A 21,544-nucleotide genomic window follows, 5' to 3' on the forward strand; every position below is an offset into this window, starting at 1 on the left:
GTCATCTTTAAAATTGTCCTCTCTCCTACTTCCTAAATATAATCTATCATCATGTTCTGTTGGTTATATTAAAATTCTTACTGGTTCTCTCCATTTTTCATCATCTTTACTTTTACCACTCTGGTCCAAGCTACCATTGCCTGAACTGTAACAGCAGCTTCCCCAATGCTCTACCTGCAGCCATTCTCCTCTTTGGAGCCAGTATGATCTTTACCATTCTGAAGCTTTCCATGAACCTGACCCTCAAGGATTTGAAGGGAGCGGGCACCTGCTTAGCAATGCAGTTTCATCTTACAGCACTCTCTTTTGTTCTTGAACTGCAAGCACAATGTTACGATTAAAAAGCTCCTCTAATAAGGCAAGCTTCCATAGGTTCTTTGCAAGAGCTATTTCCTCTGCTTTGAAAGCTTTTCCCTCCGCTTCATCTTTGCCTCAATAACTCATTAATTTCAGTTCAGTCAATTCCCTCAGGGAAACCTAACCTGTTTTTTTCTTATAAGGTTTGGGTCCTCCACTAGGAACTCTCCTGTTAGACTTTTACATTTGCTTAAATGCTTCTACTATTAATGTCTTTCTCCCATGGACTGTAAGCTCCATGAGGGCAGAGACTTGCTCAGTTGTTGCTCTCTCTTCTGTTGCCTGTGACTAGCACAATGCTTGGTACATAACTGGTGTTATAAATATCCACCAAGCGAATGAATAACACAATGGTGTTCTTAGTGCACAAAAGAGAAGAGAGAATAAGAGAACGAAAAAGAAGATATGATAGGGTGTAGGTAAGAGGAGAGAGCAAGAATAAACACTGATCCAACATGAGAATCAATAGAGTCAATCTGATTTATTGTTTGATTGAAGAACAATAGTGAAAACAGCACGGATAGACAAAAATGCTAATTCAAAAAGACACACACATCCTAATGTTCATAGCATCACTATTACAATAGCTGAGATATGGAAGCAACCCAAGTGCCCAGAAACAGACAAACGGATAAAGAAGATATGATATATATATGTGTACACACACACACACACACACACACACACACACACAAACACACACAATGGAATACTACTCAGCCGTAAAATGAATGAAACTGACATTTGTAGCAATGTGAATGGACCTAGAGAATATTATGCTTAGTGAATACATCAGATAGACAAATACTGTATACTACTTATATACTACTTATATGTGGCATCTAAAAAATGATATTTGGGTTGGCCAAAAAAGTTCATTCGGGTTTTCCATAACATCTAATGGAAAAACCCAAATGAACTTTTTGGCCAACCCAATACAAACAAATGTATATAGCAAAATGAGAAACAGGCTCACAGATATAGAAAACAAATTAGTGGTTACCAGAGGGGAGAGGAAAGGGAGGAGGGGCAAATCAGGAGTAAGGGATTAAGAGATACAAACCTCTATGTACAAAATACATAAGCAACAAGGATATATTGTATAGTACAGGGAATTATAGCCATTGTTTTGCAATAACTTTTAATGGAGTATAATCTGTAAAAATGCTGACTCACTACGCTGTGCACCTGAAACTAATACTGTTAATCAACTATACTTCAATTTTAAAAAAAGGCTATTTAAAAACCCAGCATGGATAGACCTCATGGTTTACTTACTCTGAGGGTCAGGCATAAAAACTTTATTAGAGAAGCCATGATTACACGTGTATAGATGTGTGTAATTTTGATCTGATAATCAAATGCTTATTATCTCTTAGTTGCTAAGTCAATTATTCATTTAATGAATAACTGAATTGAATTGTAGTCTAAAAGCAGACTCTGGGTAACAACTTTTTTTAAAAAGATTGAGATACAATGACATAAATATTGTATGAGTTTTAGGTGTACAACATAATGATTTGATATATGCATATACTGCAAAATGACTGCCACAGTAAGTCTGGTTAATATCCATCATCACATAGTTAAAATTTTTTTCTTGTGATGAAAACTTTTTTAAAAAATTAATTAATTAATTAATTTTTGGCTGTGTTGGGTTTTCGTTGCTACGTGCAGGCTTTCTCTAGTTGCGGTGAGCTGGGGGGCTACTCTTTGTTGCGGTGCGCAGGGTTCTCATTGCGGTGGCTTCTCTTGCTGTGGAGCAAGGGGTCTAGGCATGTGGGCTCAATAGTTGTGGCTCACGGGCTCTAGAGTGCAGGCTCAGCAGTTGTGGTGCACTGGCTTAGTTGCTCTGCGGCCTGTGGAATCTTCCCGGAGCGGGGCTTGAACCGTGTCCCCTGTACTGGCAAGCAGATTCTTAACCACTGCGCCACCAGGGAAGCCCGATGAGAACTTTTACGATCTATTCTCTTAACAACTTTCAAGATCTATTCTCTTAACAACTTTCAAATATACAATACAGTATTGTTAATTACAGTCAACATTCCCAGGATTTATTTGTTTAAGTGGAAGTTTATACATTTTGAATGCCTTCACTCCTTTTGCCCACCCTCTGCCCTCTGCCTCTGGCACCACCAATCTGTTCTCTGTATCTGAGTATGGTTAACAATTCTAACCAAATTTTAAACTATGCTATTTCACATAATAACAGATTAAAAAATTATTATTTCCCACTTTGAGTACTATTTAAAACTGCTCATGTGTCCTACATTAAGGTCTGAAGCTGGCCACTCCATACTTGAAAATCAGTGGTTCAACGAAAAAAGAGAAATAGAAGTCTACTTCTTTCACATAACAATGAGTATTTACTCAAATCCAAGAGCTAATGACAGACTTAATGGAAAAGTGCTAAAGCCATTCTTTTAAAATTAAAATGAAACAAGAAAATCTTCTGCAATTAATATATTAATTAATATTAAGCCATAACATAAGCCATGAAAATGAAATATTGATACAAGATACAATACAAGAAATAATACTGGAAAGGAAGAGACAAAAAGATAATTCGCAGATAACATTACTGTAGAACTAGGAAAGCCAAAACAATTTGTCAAACAAAAGTTTTAAATAATTTTGAATATTAATATAATGAAATAATTCTTATTAAAATAATGAAAAAGCAGTTGGACACAAAATATGACCTGCATCCCAACAATAACTGAACAGAATACATAATATTATAGCTATTATTTATAATCATTTATATATACATTTCCTACATAATGAAAAGGACAGCCATTAAGAATAACAACAAATGTTAAAAATGCTTATGAAGTAGTTTAATTTAGTGACCTCTGACTTAGAGTTTTACTGAGAAATTTAAAAAAGGAACCACAAATAAATGAAACTACCATATTCCTGAATGAGAGACTAAATATGATAAAGATGTCAGCTTCTCTCAAATTTATTAACAGATTTTTCATAATCCCATTGAAAAAACCCAAATAGTATTTTTTTTTAAGAAATTAAAAGAAGTACTATAAAATTCAGTTGGAAAATTACCAGTCAAAGTCATCAAAGAATTTCATGAAAAATGAAGTGTACTGAAACAGTTAGCCCTAATGGCCAAATATCAAAACATATTAAAAGCAACAATAATTAAAATAACATGGGGGGACTTCCCTGGTGCTCCAGTGGTTGAGAGTCCGCCTTTCAATGCGACGGACGTGGGTTAAATCCTGGTTGGGGAACTGGGATCCCACATGCTGTGGGGCAACTGAGCCTGTGAGCTGCAGCTATTGAGCCCACGCCACAACTAGAGAGCCTGTGTGCTGCAACTACAGAGCCTACGTGCTCTGGAGTCTGCACCACAACTAGACAGAAACTTGCTCACCACAACTAAGAGAAGCCCACACCCCTCAATGAAAGATCCCATGTGCTGTACCTAAGACCTGACACAGCCAAAAATAAAAATAAATAACTATTTAAAAAAAACATGGTTCTGGCCCCAAACTAGACACCTATTTTAATTGAAGAGGACAGAGTCTAGAAATATTCTATTTCTTATAAGAATTTAATACAAGAGATAATCATGAGTCAATAAGAAAGGTAAGCATTATGTAGAAAATTATACTGGATAATTAAATACCAATTTTGATAAAAGTACTGGTAGATCATTATAGCAATGGCTCCCACAGAATCATATCTCCCTGTTTCTACATCCTTGTGTCTCTGGGTGTGGACACACCACAAAGTTTTGGGTGGTTTGTTATGTAGCAGTAGTCAACATATTAAAACATCTTATAGAACATACCCAAATATATTCCAGATAGTTGAAGAGTTAAATATAAAATTAAAAGAAAATAAAATGTTTGATCTGAGACCTAAATGAACTTGAGGCATTAGTGTGCTAACTTTCTTATCTTCACAAGGGAAAGCCTGAAATTTGACTACCTAACATTAAAGATATCACAAAGTGCAAAAGCAAGAGAAACAAAATGGAAATAAAGAGACTGGGAAAGCAATAGCATAAAATATGGCTAGGGTCAATGTCATTTCTTTATAAAGATATCATTCAAACTCATATGTAAAACAAAGCTATGAACATAAAATTTACATCAGAGGATGTACAGATATTTTATAAACACAAGACATCAGATCTTGATAGTAATTAAAGAATTAGAAGTATAACAACCTTGAGGTAACATTTTATCCCAAGGAATTTAGAAAAAAATGGTATAATTTGGTCTTAGGTTGCGTATTTTGATGGCACTGTAGATTTGTACACTTTGGAGAGCAACATCATTCATAGCCACTAAAACTTTTGTATACTTTGACTCAACATTCCTACTCCAGGAAAATTATCCAAAGAAAGTAATTCGCAAGTGTAAAAAGCCAATACCCAAAGATACTCTTTACAATATTATTTTAATAGTAAAACATTGAGACTTTGTATTGCTCCAAAGAAGGGCAATTACTTTGGCTGAGGCATAAGAATTCCATGTTACCATTAAATGTTAAATTTATGAAGATTAGGAAGCAGCATAAACACATGTTAATGTCATGCTAGATGCAAAGCAGAATTTAAATGCATATAATGAACATAATGGAATGAATACACATGATCTTATTAAATCCTCAGGCTGAGATGTCTTAGCTCTATAATTACAGAAGAAACAAAAAATTCACTAATTTCTCCATGTTCATACTTTTAATAGGTAATAGACCCCAAGCCTGTTAGTTGCAGCACTCACCCATCTTTTCATTTGTAATTGATCCAATTACTCTTTTTGTGGCCCAAAGCTTACTCTTCCCACCACATCATGCTTCATTTAGTCAAAGAACTGGCAGTCCTACACTAAAAAGGAAATAATTTCTTAAAGTTTATGGGTTCACACGTTTTTCTCTCTCACGTTTCAAAAAAGTTTTAAAATGTAACATCCATTTTACGATATAAAAATAAAAAATGTAGTCAAAAATAAAGTATCCACGTCCTTCATCTACCTTGCCCCAGTTACCCGGGAAACTCAAGGTCTACGGAAGCGCGGACTTCTGAAGGCGGGAGAGGGGCCAGGAGGCGGGGCAGGTGTCGCAAAGAAAAAAAACCCCACAAAACTACGCAAAACCCTGCCCCGCGCTGCTTTACGGCACTTGCTCCGCCCCTCCAGGTGCGCGAGGCTGAAGCCGGCAAACATGGTCGACACCTGTTTTCTCGGCCGGGGTTTCACTACCCTGGTAGGGTTATTGCTCTTGCCCTTCGGCAGCTTGGCCGCTAGTCAGATCGAGGTAGGAGTCAGGCCCTCTGAGCGACAGGGCCCTGGGGGGACAGCTGTGGCCTGGCTGTCAGCGCTCAGCGGATGTCCGATACACAGCCGCCGAGGGAAGCCTTCTGGAGTCACCCACCAGCCTCTTCCTAGGCTGACTGGGCTGTGGGGAGGGTGTCTCGCAGGAGACGGGATAGGACAGTGTCCGTCTGTTTCAGCCTTTTAAAACGGTGAATGAAAAGAATCAAGTCCTGGGCGGCGGGGGAGGGCCTGATCCTTTGCTCCGACGAGCGTGCAGTCCCTAGCAGGTGAAAGGTCAGCGCATGAGTGCCGCACCTACTTCCCTGATACCAAACTACAACGCTCCCCTTTAATAGGAGTCAGATGGATACGGTGTTTTATTTTTGGCTCACACTACGTTCTGGCGCGTTACAAAGCTTTTACTGTCCCCTGTACTCTGATAATACCTTCGTCTAGTTCTGCAGCCTACATCTCTAGCATCATTTTTCAGAATACCCAGCTGACTTAGGGGCCCAGATAGTCAGCAGACAGTTGAAAATTTGTGTCCAAAGTTTTATATTCTGCCTACCCCACCTCCTATGGGGTTGCTCCTAAGCTAGAAACCTAGGGTTTAAAAAAATTAACTCCTCTCTATATTTCCCATTTTAATCATCACTAAATTCTATGTTCTGAACTTTAAAAATTGCTTTCACCTGTCCAGTTCGACTGGCTTAATGCAGGCCCTGGTCATTTCTTGCTTAGATTATTGCAATAACTTTATCTTTTTTCCTCCAGGCTTCCAAACTTGCTTACTTTAGTCTTCATCAAATGTAAACCTGATCAGCTTATTCTTCTGATTGAATCTTTTCAGTATTTTTTTCATTTTATACAGAATAAAGTCTAAACATCATGATCTTATCTCTAAGCAGACTTTTCCAGTCTTCATATAGGACCCCATTCTCCCCCCAATCGCAGACCTTGAGCTTAGACCAGCGGCTCAAAACTTTTTGAATACACATCCCTACCAGTTAAAAAAGAGAGCATGCACTCCCTCTTTCTATTCATGAATTATTGCTAATTTATTTATTCAGTATTTATAAAGCACATTGTTTAGATAATGTAAACTTAAATAGAAGTTCTATTTTCCTTATTTATTCTAGTAGGTTATTTTGTATACATCATTTTGGATACCGTTACTCTTTTTTGTAGTTACACAGTTGTGCTTTTTTACATTACCATGTTTCATTCCTCCAGTTTCCTCTGTTTGCTCATTTACTAAATGCAGTAAAATCTAACCTCTGTAGAATCTTCCCCTATCCTTTACTTTTGCCTTTACTGTTGTAATTTGTGCACTTAGCTAGTGTAGCACTCCTCTCTTATAACCCATGTATGCTTTGTACTCTATTATTACATCATCTTTCACTTAGAGGACAATAACTGCCCAATTGGTCTGGCTCAAGTCATTCTTTTTTCTTTCCAGTCTGTTCTCCAAGCTGCAGCCAGAGTAACTTTTATTTTTTATTTATTTATTTATTTTTTTTTTTTTTGTGGTATGCGGGCCTCTCACTGTTGTGGCCTCTCCCGTTGCGGGGCACAGGCTCCGGATGCGCAGGCTCAGCGGCCATGGCTCACGGGCCCAGCCGCTCCGCGGCATGTGGGATCTTCCCGGACCGGGGCACGAACCCGTATCCCCTGCATTGGCAGGCGGATTCTCAACCACTGCGCCACCAGGGAAGCCCTCAGAGTAACTTTTAAATATGCAAATCCGATCATGTCACCCGTATATACCTTAATGCTGCTTTAAGGATAAAGAACTAAATCTTGATTATGACCCGTAAACAAGGCCTTGCATCCTTTGGTTCCTGCCTACACTTCCAGTTCTCTCTCCCTCTCACTCTTTTTCAAACTTCTAGTTATGCTAATCTTTCAGTTTCTAGAAACTTTTAAGCTTCCTTCTGCCATTAGGGCTCATGTTCCCTCTGTCTGGAATTATCTTCCGTCTTCTCATTATCTTTTGGATTCTAACCAAATGTCACTTCTCTAGAGAAACCTTCCCCGACATCCCTGCCTGCCCTTCCCCCTCCCATTCCCTGATCAGGTTAAGTCCCCCTATTATACTCTTTTATGATACTGTATATCTTACCTTTATAGAATTTGTAGTTTGTCCTTATCTGCTTAATGTATGTCTATCAAATTGGATAGTAACGTCTTTGGAGGCAAGTACTAGCACTGTTTTTGCCCATCATTGTATTCTGAGCACTGAACAGGGACCGGCACATGGTACCCAATGAATGTGATGAATGAATGAATGAATGTTACATAGTAGTGTAATGTGTTTGCATGCTTGTCTTCTTTATTGAACTCTGGGATTCTTGAGAGAAAGCAGCATGCTTTTTAGTGACTTTTTTGCATCACTGTACATTACATGGTACCTGGCACATAATAGGTGCTCCACTAACTGTGTAGAATGAATGAATAACTTTGCAGTGCCTGTATTGTCTAAACAATCACAAAAGAGTTTTGCCATCTCAATTTTTTCACTGAAGTCTTAATTATGTGAGGATTTTGGAGCTGGCAGGGACATTAGAGGTTATCAGGTCAACTCCCATTTCTACATGAGAAAAATCAAGTCTAAAGAGTGAAATGACTTAACCCCAGTCTCACAGCCAGATCTTCAAATTCCTAAACCACTATAGCACATTGCTTTCTTTAGCATCTATGCACCTGTTGAGAAAGTTTAAAAAATATATATATATGGCGCGCACACACACACACACACACACACACACACATATATGATGCACAAACACTGAGTGAATTTTTTATTTCATTTTTTCTGAAATTTTCTTGCCAGCTGAAAATTAAAACAGCTAATATTTTTTATACAATTACTATGTTCTAGTCACCATTCCTACATTCTGTGAGTCAGGTAATGTTATCATTTTATAGGTGGGGAAATGGAAGTATAGAGAAATTAAGCAGCTTTCCTAAGTTTATACAGCTAGTAAGTAGTAGGGTCCAGATTTGAATCCAGGCAGTCTGACTGTTCTAGTAATTAATACTGTTTAGGGGCAGATCTGAAATCATTATGGTTTATATTCACTCTTATTTTAATATATAATAAAAGTCATATTTATTAGGTGTCTGGATGGTATTGGATGCTGTGGTTTTTAATGTTCCATGATGATAAATGTAATTCAGACTTTAACAGATTAGCAAAATGGTACATGGAAGTATGCTAGAGAATGTGTTTAATCACATATATTGGTGAGTTAAAATAATAGGAAGCACTCAACACAGAGTAGGAGCGAATATTGAATGAAATTTCAGCAGGAAGGGTATTAATATATGTGAATCAAATGAAATAAGTCATTCACAATTTGAAGATTGAATGGAAAATGAGAAGCATGAGGAAGAGCTGACTGCATTTGAGATAAAATGTTTAAAAACAAAAAGCCCCTCTTGCAGTAGCCTCCCGCTCCCCCAAAATAAAACTATTTTGTCTTTCATAAGGTCAGATACTAGAATATTTATAAACTTGCACAATGATGGCTTACTGTTATTACAACTATAAAAACTGTGAATCTTAACTGTCCTTTATCAGTCTTTATTCTGGGAAATGTGACTTTCTTTTAAGCTTTTTTCTATTATTTGACTAACAGGATCAAGCAGAACAGTTCTTTAGAAGTGGCCATACGAACAACTGGGCGGTTTTGGTAAGTGTATTCTATAAAGGTATACCTCGTTTACATTAGATGTGTATCTGAGAAATTTTGTGTGAATCAAATTCTTGAAAATAAAATTTATATCTTATAACAGAAATTATTTTGATTTGGCTGTATTTTAAATTGATCACATCAACTAATAATATCCTTTGTCTTCAGTGTGTCTGTCAAGTGGTGATGTGTAAATACATGAAAAAATAAATTAGGGATCCTATTGTGAAAGGGAGCATTTTATAAAGTGTAGAGTTATTTTAATGATGGAAACTAGTAATTGTATTTCTTATCTGTAATATTTGTTTATAGATACTCTCTACTTTGGCTATTTTGTTTTTATTTTTTAATTGTTTTTTTCTGTTTACAAAAATAAATGATCATTGTAGAAAATTCAAGTTATACAGAAAAGTTTAGAAGACAAATTAATTTTATGTCCTGTGATTAAATAGAATAGCAACATGGGTTCATGACTCATTTTCTTGTTCTTCAGGAAGAAAAACCTTTTATATGCTACTGCCTCATAAGAGATTTTATGAAGAAATTGAACAAAAACTGCTCATGATAAGGAGATAGGTTTTCAATGACCACTTAAATTGGGGAAAACTATGAAGAGGCAGGCCATGATCCACCAATTTGAGAGGATAACTTGCTCTATAGGAAACTAAGGGCACTTCCAATTAGTCTCTCTATAGGAATTCTTAAAAGAGGGAATAACTACCTATATGCAGACAGCTAATTGCCAAAGTTTCATCTTTTAGAATAGGAGGCTATTAGCTTGTACTATACTAGCTTATACACACACATTGAAGTCTTCCTTGTTCTGGGAAACCTTTAACTGAGACCCTGTCTAATCAGCAACCTAGGTCTCAGATGAGAAATAAAGGGTGAAAAAGAATTACTTCTGAGTATTTGGCAACTTCAGTTTTCATGTTTTGTGCAATATTTTACTCATTAACTCAGACTTAGTAGAGTGAGACTTCAATAAATTGTACTTTCTTAAGTGGAAAATTATGAAATTTGACCAGGGCCAAGTTGAAAGTATAAAACATACAATTCTTTAAATGTTACGTTGTTCAAATTAAAGAAAATATGTGTATATATATATGTTTTTCCTCCTAGTTTGAATTAATTTTAGTCTTGACTAGATGATCAGAGGTAAATGAAATGCCCCTTTGCTCTTGTAATGTGATTAAGAAAACTTGCCACCAGAGGGAGATAGAAGGAAAATCGGATTCTATTTTAGTTTCAGGATCAGCTTTGAATAAAACATTTTTGTCTCTGTTTAATAAAAAAAGTTACAAAGATAATCCATACTCATGATAAAAAAACTAATACTGATGGGTAGTGATTTTGTTTCTAGCTTTTTGGTTTTGAATTTTGCTAATGTAGGCAATATTATAGTGAAAGTCCTCGAACACATAGTTTTGCATGCTTATATGAGCTAAATCAAAAAATAAGTACATTTTCAAACTTGATATATGTTGCAAATTACCCTCTTAGAAGGTTTATATTAGTTTACATTCCCGTAAATAGGATATGAGTGTTTTGTCCTCATATCTGTAGTATTTGCCCTCATACTATTGGCAAGGGTATTGTCGTACCCTTGCTAGTAGTATGAATTGTCAGACTTTTGGTTACTTATCAATTTATGGTTTTTTAAAATTGTTGTATAACTACTTTACAATGTTGTGTTAGTTTCTGCTGTACAACAAAGTGAATCAGCTATACGTATACGTATACACATATGCCCTCCGTCTTGGACCTCCCTCCCCCCACCCCCATCCCACCCATCTAGGTCATCACAGAGCACCAAGCTAAGCTCTCTGTGCTATACAGCAGGTTCCCACTAGCTATCTATTTTACACATGGTAGTGTATATATGTCAATCCTAATCTCCCAATTCATCCCACCCTCCCTTTCCCCCTGAGTCCACACATCCGTTCTCTACGTCTGCGTCTCTATTCCTGCCCTGCAAATAGGTTCATCTGTACCATTTTTCTAGATTCCACATATATGCGTTAATATATGATATTTGTTTTTCTCTTTCTGACTTACTTCACTCTGTATGACAGACTCTAGGTCCATCCACCTCACTACAGATAACTCAATTTCGTTTCCTTTTATGGCTGAGTAAGATTCCATTGTATATATGTGCCACATCTTTATCCATTCATCTGTCTATGGACACTTAGTTTTCTTCCATGTCCTGGCTATTGTAAATAGTGCTGCAATGAGCATTGTGGTACATGACTCTTTTTGAATTATGGTTTTCTCAAGGTATATGCCCAGTAGTGGGATTGTTGGGTCATATGGTAGTTCGATTTTTAGTTTTTTAAGGAACCACCATACTGTTCTCCATAGTGGCTATATCAGTTTACATTCCCACCAACAGTGCAAGAGTGTTCCCTTTTCTCCACACCCTCTCCAACATTTATTGTTTGTATATTTTTTGATGATGGTCATTCTGACCGGTGTGAGGTGATACCTCATTGTAGTTTTGATTTGCATTTCTCTAATCATTAGTGATGTTGAGCATCTTTTCATGTGCCTATTGGCCACCTTTATGTCTTCTTTGGAGAAATGTCTGTTTAGATCTTCTACCCATTTTTGGATTGAGTTGTTTGTTTTTTTGATATTGAGCTGCATGAGTTGTTTGTATATTTTGGAGATTAATTCTTTGTCGGTTGCTTTGATTGCAAATATTTTCTTCCATTCTGAGGGTTGTCTTTTTGTCTTGTTTGTGGTTTCCTGTGCAAAAGGTTTTAAGTTTCATTAGGTCCCATTTGTTTATTTTTGTTTTTATTTCCATTTCTCTAGGAGGTGGGTCAAAAAGGATCTTGCTGTGATTTATGTCATAGAGTGTTTTTCCTATGTTTTCCTCTAAGAGTTTTACAGTGTCAAGTCTTACATTTAGGTCTTTAATCCATTTTGCGTTTATTTTTGTGTATGGTATTAGGTAGTGTTCTAATTTCATTCTTTTACATGTAGCTGTCCAGTTTTCCTAGCACCACTTATTGAAGAGACTGCCTTTTCTACATTTATATCCTTGCCTCCTTTGTCATAGATTAGGTGACCATAGGTGCATGGGTTTATCTCTGGGTTTTCTATCCTGTTCCATTGATCTATATTTCTGTTTTTGTGCCAGTACCATACTGTCTTGATTACTGTAGATTTGTAGTATAGTCTGAAGTCAGGGAGCCTGATTACTCCAGCTCCATTTTTCTTTCTCAAGATTGCTTTGGCTATTTGGGATCTTTTGTGTTTCCATACAAATTGTAAAATTTTTTGTTCTAATTCTGTGAAAAATGCCATTGGTAATTTGATAGGGATTGCATTGAATCTGTAGATTGCTTTGGGTAGTATAGTCATTTTCACAATATTGATTATGCCAATCCAAGAACATGGTATATCTCTTCATCTGTTTTTGTCATCTTTGATTTCTTTCATCAGTGTTTTATAGTTTTCTGAGTACAGGGCTTTTGCCTCCTTAGGTAGGTTTATGCCTGGGAATTTTATTCTTTTTGTTGTGATGGTAAATGGGATAGTTTCCATAATTTCTCTTTCTGATCTTTTGTTATTAGTGTATAGGAATGCAAGATATTTCTGTGCATTAATTTTGTATCCTGCAACTTTACCAAATTCACTGATTAGCTTTAGTGGTTTTCTGGTGGCATCTTTATGATTTTCTATATATAGTATCATGTCATTTGCAAACAGTGACAGTTTTACTTCTTCTTTTCCAATTTATATTCCTTTTATTTCTTTTTCTTCTCTGACTGCCATGGCTAGAACTTCCAAAACTATGTTGAATAATAGTGGCGAGAGTGGACATCCTTGTCTTTTTCCTGATCTTAGAGCAGATGCTTTCAGTTTTTCACCATTGAGAATGATCTTTGCTATGGGTTTGTCATATATGGCCTTTATTATGTTGAGGTAGGTTCCCTCTGTGCCCACTTTCTGGAGAGTTTTTATCATAAATGGGTGTTGAATTTTGTCAAAAGATTTTTCTGCATCTATTGAGATGATTGTATGGTTTTATTCTTTAATTTGTTAATATGGTGTATTACATTGGTTGATTTACCTATTTTGAAGAATTCTTGCATACCTGGGATAAATCCCACTTGATCATGGTGTATGATCCTTTTAATATGTTGTTGGATTCTGTTTACTAGTATTTTGTTGAGGTTTTTGCATCTGTGTTCATCAGTGATATCAGTGTCTAATTTTCTTTCTTTGTGATATCTTTGTCTGGTTTTGGTATCAGGGTGATGGTGGCCTCATAGAACTTGTTTGGGAGTGTTCCTCCCTCTGCAATTTTTTGGAAGAGTTTGAGAAGGATAGGTGTCAGCTCTTCTCTAAATGTTTGATAATATTCACCTGTGAAGTCATCTGCCTGGATTTTTGTTTGTTGCAAGATTTTTAATTACATTTTCAATTTCATTACTTGTGATTGGTCTGTTTATATTTTCTATTTCTTCCTGGTTCAGTCTCTGGAGGTTGTGCTTTTCTAAGAATTTGTCCATTTCTTCCAGGTTGTCCATTTTATTGGCATATAGTTGCTTATAGTAATCTCTCATGATCCTTTGTATTTTTGCAGTGTCAGTTGTAATTTCTCTTTTCCGTTTCCAATTTTATTGATTTGAATCCTCTCCCTTTTTTTCTTGATGAGTCTGGCTAAAGGTTTATCAGTTTTGTTTATCTTCTCAAAAAACTGACTTTTAGTTTTATTTATCTTTGCTATTGTTTTCTTCATTTCTATTTTATTTTTTTCTTGTCTGATCTCTATGATTTCTTTCCTTCTGCTACCTTTGGGATTTTTTTGTTCTTCTTTCCCAAGTTGCTTTAGGTATAAGGTTAGATTGTTTATTTGAAAATTTTCTTGTTTCTTGAAGTGAGATTGAATCGCTATAAATTTTCCTCTTAGAACGGCTTTTGCTGCATCCCATAGGTTTTGGGTCCTCGTGTTTTCGCTGTTATTTGTTTTGTGTATTTTCTGATTTCCTCTTTGATAACTCAGTGATCTCTTGGTTATTTAGTAGCGTATTGTTTAGCCTCCATGTGTTTGTGTTTTTAACAGTTTTTTTCCTGCAGTTAATTTCTAATCTCATAGCATTGTGGTCAGAAAAGATGCTTGAAACAATTTCAGTTTTCTTAAATTTACTGAGGCTTCATTTATTACCCAAGATGCAGTCTGTCATGGAGAATGTTCTATGTGCACTTGAGAAGAAATTGTACTCTGCTGCTTTTGGGTGGAATGTCCTATAAAAATCAATTTAGTCTGTCTGGTCTGTTGTGTCATTTAAAGCTTCTGTTTCCTTATTTATTTTCTCTCTGGATAATCTGTCCATTGGTGTAAGTGGGGTGTTAAAGTCCCCCACTATTATTGTGTTAGTATTGATTTCCCCTTTTATGGCTGTTAGCATTTGCCTTATGTATTGAGTTGCTCCTATGTTGGGTGCATAAATATTTATAATTATATCTTCTTGGATTGACCCCTTGATCATTATGTAGTGTCCTTCCTTATCTCTTGTAACAGTCTTATTTTAAAGTCTATTTTATCTGATATGAGTATTGCTACTCCAGCTTTCTTTTGATTTCCATTTGCATGGAATATCTTTTTCCATCCCCTCACTTTCAGTCTGTATGTGTCCCTAGGTGTGAGGTGGGTCTCTTGTAGAGACACATATATGGGTCTTGTTTTTGTATCCATTCAGCCAGTCTGTGTCTTTTGGTTGGAGCATTTAATCCATTTACATTCAAGGCAATTATCGATATGTATGTTACTATTACCATTTTCTTAATTGTTTTGGGTTTGTTTGTGGGTCTTTTTCTTCTCTTGTGTTTCCTGCCTAGAGAAGTTCCTTTAGCATTTGTTGTAAAGCTGGTTTGGTGGTGCTGAATTCTCTTAGCTTTTGCTTGTCTGTAATGGTTTTAATTTCTCTGTAGAATCTGCATGAGATCCTTGCTGGGTAGAGTAATCTTGTTTGTAGGTTTTTCCCTTTCATCACTTTAAATATGTCCTGTCACTCCCTTCTGGTCTACAGAGTTTCTGCTGAAAAATCAGCTGATAACTTTATGGGGATTCCCTTGTATGTTATTTGTTGCTTTTCCCTTCCTGCTTTTAATATTTTTTCTTTGAATTTCATATTTTTGGTTTAATATGTGTCTTGGCATGTTTCTCCTTGGGTTTTTACTGTCTGGGGGACTCACTGTGCTTCCTGAACTTGGGAGGCTATTTCCTTTCCCACGTTAGGGAAGTTTTCAACTATAATCTCTTCAAATATTTTCTTAGAGCTTTCTCTTTCTCTTCTTCTTCTTGGACCCTTATAGTTCGACTGTTGATGCGTTTAATGTTGTCCCAGAGGTCTCTGAGGCTGTCCTAATTTCTCTTCATTCTTTTTTCTTTATTCTGCTCCTTGGCAGTTATTGCCACCGTTCTATCTTTCAGCTCACTTATTTGTTCTGCTTCAATTATTCTGCTATTGATTCCTTCTAGTGTATTTTTCATTTCAGTTATTGTGTTGTTCATCACTGTTTGTTCTTTAGCTCTTCTAGGTCCTTGTTAAACATTTCTTGTATTTTCTTAATCCATGCCGTCATTCTGTTTCTGAGATTTTGGATCATCTTTACTATCATTACTCTGAATTTTTTTTCAGGTAGGTTGCGTATTTCCTCTTCATTTATTTGATGTTGTAGATTACCTTGCTCCTTCATCTGTAACATATATTTTTGTCATCTCATTTTTTTTTTTCTGATGAGTGCTGCTTTGTTCCTTGGTTGCTGGTTGTTTAGTATGAGGCGTCCAGCACTGTAGTTTGCAGGCAGTTGGGTGGAGGTGGGTCTTGATGCTGAGATGAGGACCTCTGGGAGAGCTTACACTGATTAATATTCCCTGAGGTCTGAGATTCTCTCGTAGTCCAGTGGTTTGGACTTGGCACTCCCACCACAGGAGATCAGGCCTGACCTCTGGCCCTATAATGCAATGCAGGGATTCCTCCTGTCCCCTTAGGTGTCTGAGGTCCTCCACCAGCGCCTGGTAGGTACCCTAGTTGTGAGGAGACACAAACTCTGCGTCCTCCTACTCCACCATCTTGACTCCAGTCAGATGCTCCCTTGCTCACCAGTGAAAGCCAGTGCTCAGAGTTCATTGCAGTCCCTGGACCTGCTTCACAATCCTCCTCAGCACAGGACTCTAGGCAGCCACTCAGCATGAGCTGAAAGCCATTTACCATCCTCACAGTGGCCGGAAATCTGCTTAGGGAAGCCTTCAGCCCAACAGAAACATCACAAACCTGATTTATGCTTTCTTATATTATGATAGAAGTTGAGCATCTTTAAGACTTTTATTGTCTATTTTTAATACTTTTGTTATGAAATGTCTCATCCTTTGCCCATTTTTCAAAATTGGGCTGTTCATCTTTTTCTTATTGGGTTATAATTATTTCAGGTTTTTCATTTCTGTTAGGATTTTATGGTACATATTTTTTTATGTAGTCAAGAATTTTAGTCTTCTTATTGGATTCCAGGTTGAAAATTCAGTTTAATAAAAACGTCTTGTGCTTCCTTCCTATTTACGGGGGCAAGAACATTTGTGGTGTTCTCAAAACTGTCATTACACTTACTATCAGCAGAACAGTGTGATAGGAGGTAGGAGGATGCTTAGTGGATAGATATATTACCAACTGATTGCAGTCTTTGGTTTCTCCTTTGGAATGAGCGTTCGAGAGGGCTGACTTTTGAGGCATGGCATTAGATTTTCCTAGTATCTTTGTTATCTTTTTTTTAGGGATCAGTTTGTCTTTAAGTGTAAAACTTGTTGAAGTTATTTCTAGTTTTCTGTTCCATTCAACAGCTTCTTTATAACGCATTCCCTTATGTGCATATAAACCTGTTTTCTATGCTTTGTTTTAGTCTCAAGATCTTATGTTTTTCACAACTAAAATAAGGAAGCAATCCAGAGTGAAAGGAATATTATATAACCCAATGTAGTTAATATTCTTTTCTATTCTGTGAAGAGATTATGGGCATTGTCTTTGGTTCTAAAGAACTTAATATTTTAGAAATAGGAACATTATAGAATCATAAATTGAGAGTAACTAAGTTGCTTCAGTATTTGATTAAATTCCCCAAAGATTTGTTCTCTCTTAAGCTGAATGTTTTTTAAGACTAGTTATGAAAGACCTTTTTCTAGAGAGATTGGTTTTATTGACAGTTCTTTATGTGCTTTGCTGTTTCTAGTCGTGATTATGACATACTCTTTTTTTAGGCATCTCTATATCCTACTTAAAGAGAAGTAATTCTGTAACTCTGTAGCTTATTTTGATTCCTAAAAATAATATTTTTTTTTATTACTTTAGGTATGTACATCCCGATTCTGGTTTAATTATCGACATGTTGCAAATACTCTTTCTGTTTATAGAAGTGTCAAGAGGCTAGGTATTCCTGACAGGTAAGTATTCTTAATAAGGCTTAACTCTGATCCTCAGTGAAAATCACCTTTAGATGATATTATATTTGTGTTTTCGTGTTGCTTTTGAAAAACATAAAGAAACCTAATTTGAAGTTATTTTGTTGTTGTTAGAGCATAACTATCATGTATAAAATAGTTCTTACTTAAGAGCATAATGGCAAATTATATAAAACAACAATCAACACTAAGGTAAAAAGATTTGATAAAGTAAAATTGTTCAGTGTCATTTACTTAATTATTCAGTGCTTCAGTCTGGGTTTAACTGTAGGCAACAGAAGGCAGTTCTGACCAATTCAAGTAGAAAAGGTATTTATTGAAAGCATATTGATTAGTTTACCAAATTGCTGGGAAGGCTGAGGCCTTAAAGAGTCAGGAACAAAAGAGACTACGTAACAGAAAAGACACATCTAAAAATCATGGCATAAAACCAGTCCAGTGATAGGAATGCACCTTGAATTGCTGATGACTAGACTCAGCTACTACATTACTGCTACCATTGCCTTTGGAAACTTAATGTTGCTTCTGCAGCCTGCTGCCAAAATCTGACCTTTGCCGTCCCAGCTTCTTACTGTCTCTAGCTCTTAATTTAGAGTCCTTGGTGGGAATGTCATGTTGGCAGAATATAGATTAAGTGCCCATGTCCATGCTGCAGGGGTGACAAGAAGAATGTCTATGTGGCATTGTTAGCTTCTCTATAAGGAGGGGCCCTCTACCTTCTGTGAAAACTCATAAAGTGGTATATTCCCTAATTAAATGAGGGAGCTCAGGTACTAAGCGGAACTCCCACACCTCCACCCCTAAATACCTGTCATGTACATTTGGTTTGTCAGATATGATAGATGTATTTTTGCTACTTCCAAAGCAGTTATAGAAGAAATTGTAGTCAGTTCAATTACTTAGGTTTGATTTACTTAGTCCTGTGTTCCTCTCTACCTGTGAGGCAGTGTGGAAAGAGCTTTGCAGTTAAACAGATCTGAGTTTGAAATCTGGGTTTAGTGGTGATTTTGGTTAATCATTTCGTGATACTAAGCCTATTTCCTCAGCTATTACATTGTGATGGTACTACCTTCTTTGCAGGATTTAGGTACTTACAGTAAAGTGAATAGAGATATGTATAAAGTACTGCAGGAGAAGAAAGGAAGCAGGGCATGACTCAGAAAACAAAGTTATCTTACAGTCTATGTCAATAGATCATTTTAGCCTAAGAAGCTGACAACTAACTATAGCCTCGGAGCTGTAATTTAATTCCTGTATTTCATCTGGAAGTTAAGGCATCTTGGTAATACCATTTTTAAAAAGTACATTAGATTAACTCTGAGAAAGGATGATTTGTTGTATCAAGTTTAAGAATTATTCTTGTAATTAGCTGATTACTGTTATTTGTTAATTAGTTCTCAAATAAGTGTATGTGGTTAGTCTGTTGATTTTTAACTGCTATTGCTTCTATACCCAATGTGCTCCTTCAGGGAATTACTATGCATGGTTTGGCAGTAGGTTTCACTTTGGTAAATGAGTCTTTGTCCTGTATATAAGTCATTAGGATATGTTTAAATGATTTAAGTAAGATTTAGAAGGACTTTTTAGAAATAGAATATAACTGTAGGATGTATTTTATATATAATAATTAGTATGTTTGTCCTTAGGTTTCTGAAGAATATTCTTTAAAAGCTTATTCCTGTTTCAAATGCTTTCCTGTCTACATCTCTGCTTATGAAGTCTTTGTTGGAGAATGAATTGGGGATTAAAACAGTTGATGATTTAAAACATTTCTTACTTAATAAAAAGCAATCAATAGAATAGATTCTATTTGGCTTTTCGTATATTATCATGAATACTTCTCTTCTTGGTGACTTATCTCACTTTGCTCCTACCTGGAATTAAGTATAAAAATATAATTATAAGTAAATTTTAATCAGAAAATAATAAACTATTATGAAATAACAGTTTGGAAACCTAAAATCATTGAGTGGTTTTCAGTTTTAAAGCTTGAATTTCAAAATACAGTTTGAATTTATTTTATACATTATGGAACATTTTCCAGTTAAAACAGTATTATCCTAGCTTCTGACATATATCATAGCTTCTCAGGCTGTGTATCCTGAGAAAAATGAGTGGTCACTGCATTGAATAAAAATTATGAGTAGAACTCTGTTTTGTTTTGTTTTACCTTATTTGCTTTTTAAAAGGAGCATTTTACTTTGTCTTGCAATGCAAAGTATTTGCATTTAGTTTTTCCATATACTTCAATAAGAAACTAGTTCATGTCAGAAATCATTTACCTAAACACGTGACACAGATGATTGCCTTTTATTGTGGAAGTTCACATCAGTTCCTTAGATCCTGTTTGAAATGTCACATTAATAGTGTCAGTACTCTTGTTCTGATTTCTTTTTGATTTTCTGTCTGTATTTCACCTACTCCAACCATACTGAGCTATTCTCTTTGCCTGGAATGGTTGTCTATACTTCTAGCTCACTGCCAGCAAAACCTGGCCGTGATTCTGAATCACTCAAGGTACATGTTAAAAATACTGATTTCTCGGCTTCACCCCTGGAGATTCTAATCCACTAAATCTGAAGTGAGTCCTAGACATCAACTCTATATGTGGTTCTGGTGCACAGTCAAGTTAGGAAGCACAGCTGTAACTTTTACCTGACCTTCCAAATTCACTTTAGTACTTCTTCAAAAAAGTATTCTTGACCTCCTTGTTTGCTTTTATGGTATCCTTTGTCTGTACTTTGATTATAACATGGTTATACTAATTATAGTATGTCGCCCTCATTAGATTATAAACTCCTTGAAGGGAACAAGAATTATATTTTATTTCACTTTGTACTTCTAGCATCTAGCACAGTACTTGGCACATAGTAGGTGCTCAGTAGGTATTGGATAAATGAACTTGTGACTTGGAAATACTTTAACCAGTTAGGCAAAACAAACACAAGTGTGTACTTTAAAAGTAAAAACATTTCTGTCTTCTAAAGTGTGTTAGTCTAGTTTTTAGCAAATGTTAATGTTATAAAAGACTTTTTAATACATAAGTTGCCAGAATTTTATAATACTGTATCAAAATATTGATTCAGAGAGGGGATTTTAATGGTTATGAGGGAAAATAAAAAGACGTGTTCATAAGCGGTTCATAATTGCCCTCCACCTTATCTATTATCCTTTTCATATGTAGGTTCCATGGAGTACAGGTGTCTTGTACTTTGTACCCATGCTTTCTGTAACCTTACCCACCCTCAGAGATTTTGTTTTTCTTTGCCTGGTTTTAGCTTCCTGAAATATTTCACTATTTTTAAGAAATTTTGTGTCCTCAGATACTTGTTTTGGACTAAATCCCTGTTTTGCTACCTCCAGTATGCTTTAAAAGCTTAAGATGAGGAAGTGAAAAGGCATTAAGCAGGGCTTAGGTTCTAAAGTCCGTATGTGAAGCAAAAGTTGAGCTAAAATTTTTCTTGTGAAGTTTCTTAAATAGCACATAAAGCACAATATAGTATTATCTTTCATCAAGTCTAACATAGCAGTTTTAGAGCAGTGCTAGAGCAAATTACTGTTTTCTTTTTCTTTGGTGGAACATTTGATGAAGTGGTTCACTTAGGATTAAGGGACATGTTATATGAAAAATAGCCATATCTTTAACACTAGAATTGTGATGCTCATGCTGTGAGAGGCACATGGGAATTGAGACTGAGGGAATGTAGAATTGTAGCTCCCATCTCATCTCATGTTTA

General features: G+C 36.0%; 1 protein-coding gene across 2 annotated transcripts in view; it reads left to right on the top strand.

Moving 5' to 3' along the window:
• Positions 1 to 5,497: 5,497 nt before the first annotated feature.
• Positions 5,498 to 21,544, top strand: part of PIGK (phosphatidylinositol glycan anchor biosynthesis class K) — a 136,937-nt gene continuing 120,890 nt past the window's right edge. Inside the window, exons 1-3 of one of the 2 annotated variants that reach the window (XM_059064510.2) lie at positions 5,498 to 5,643; positions 9,284 to 9,337; positions 17,698 to 17,789. In XM_059064510.2, coding sequence (XP_058920493.1) covers positions 5,551 to 5,643; positions 9,284 to 9,337; positions 17,698 to 17,789 — 239 coding nt within the window. In that variant the 5' untranslated portion in view covers positions 5,498 to 5,550. The remainder of the gene's footprint in view (positions 5,644 to 9,283; positions 9,338 to 17,697; positions 17,790 to 21,544) is intronic. The other variant, XM_067044572.1, reaches the window with a different exon arrangement.

Source organism: Kogia breviceps, chromosome 1 (assembly GCF_026419965.1).
Source record: "Kogia breviceps isolate mKogBre1 chromosome 1, mKogBre1 haplotype 1, whole genome shotgun sequence".
Lineage (NCBI taxonomy): Eukaryota > Metazoa > Chordata > Mammalia > Artiodactyla > Physeteridae > Kogia > Kogia breviceps.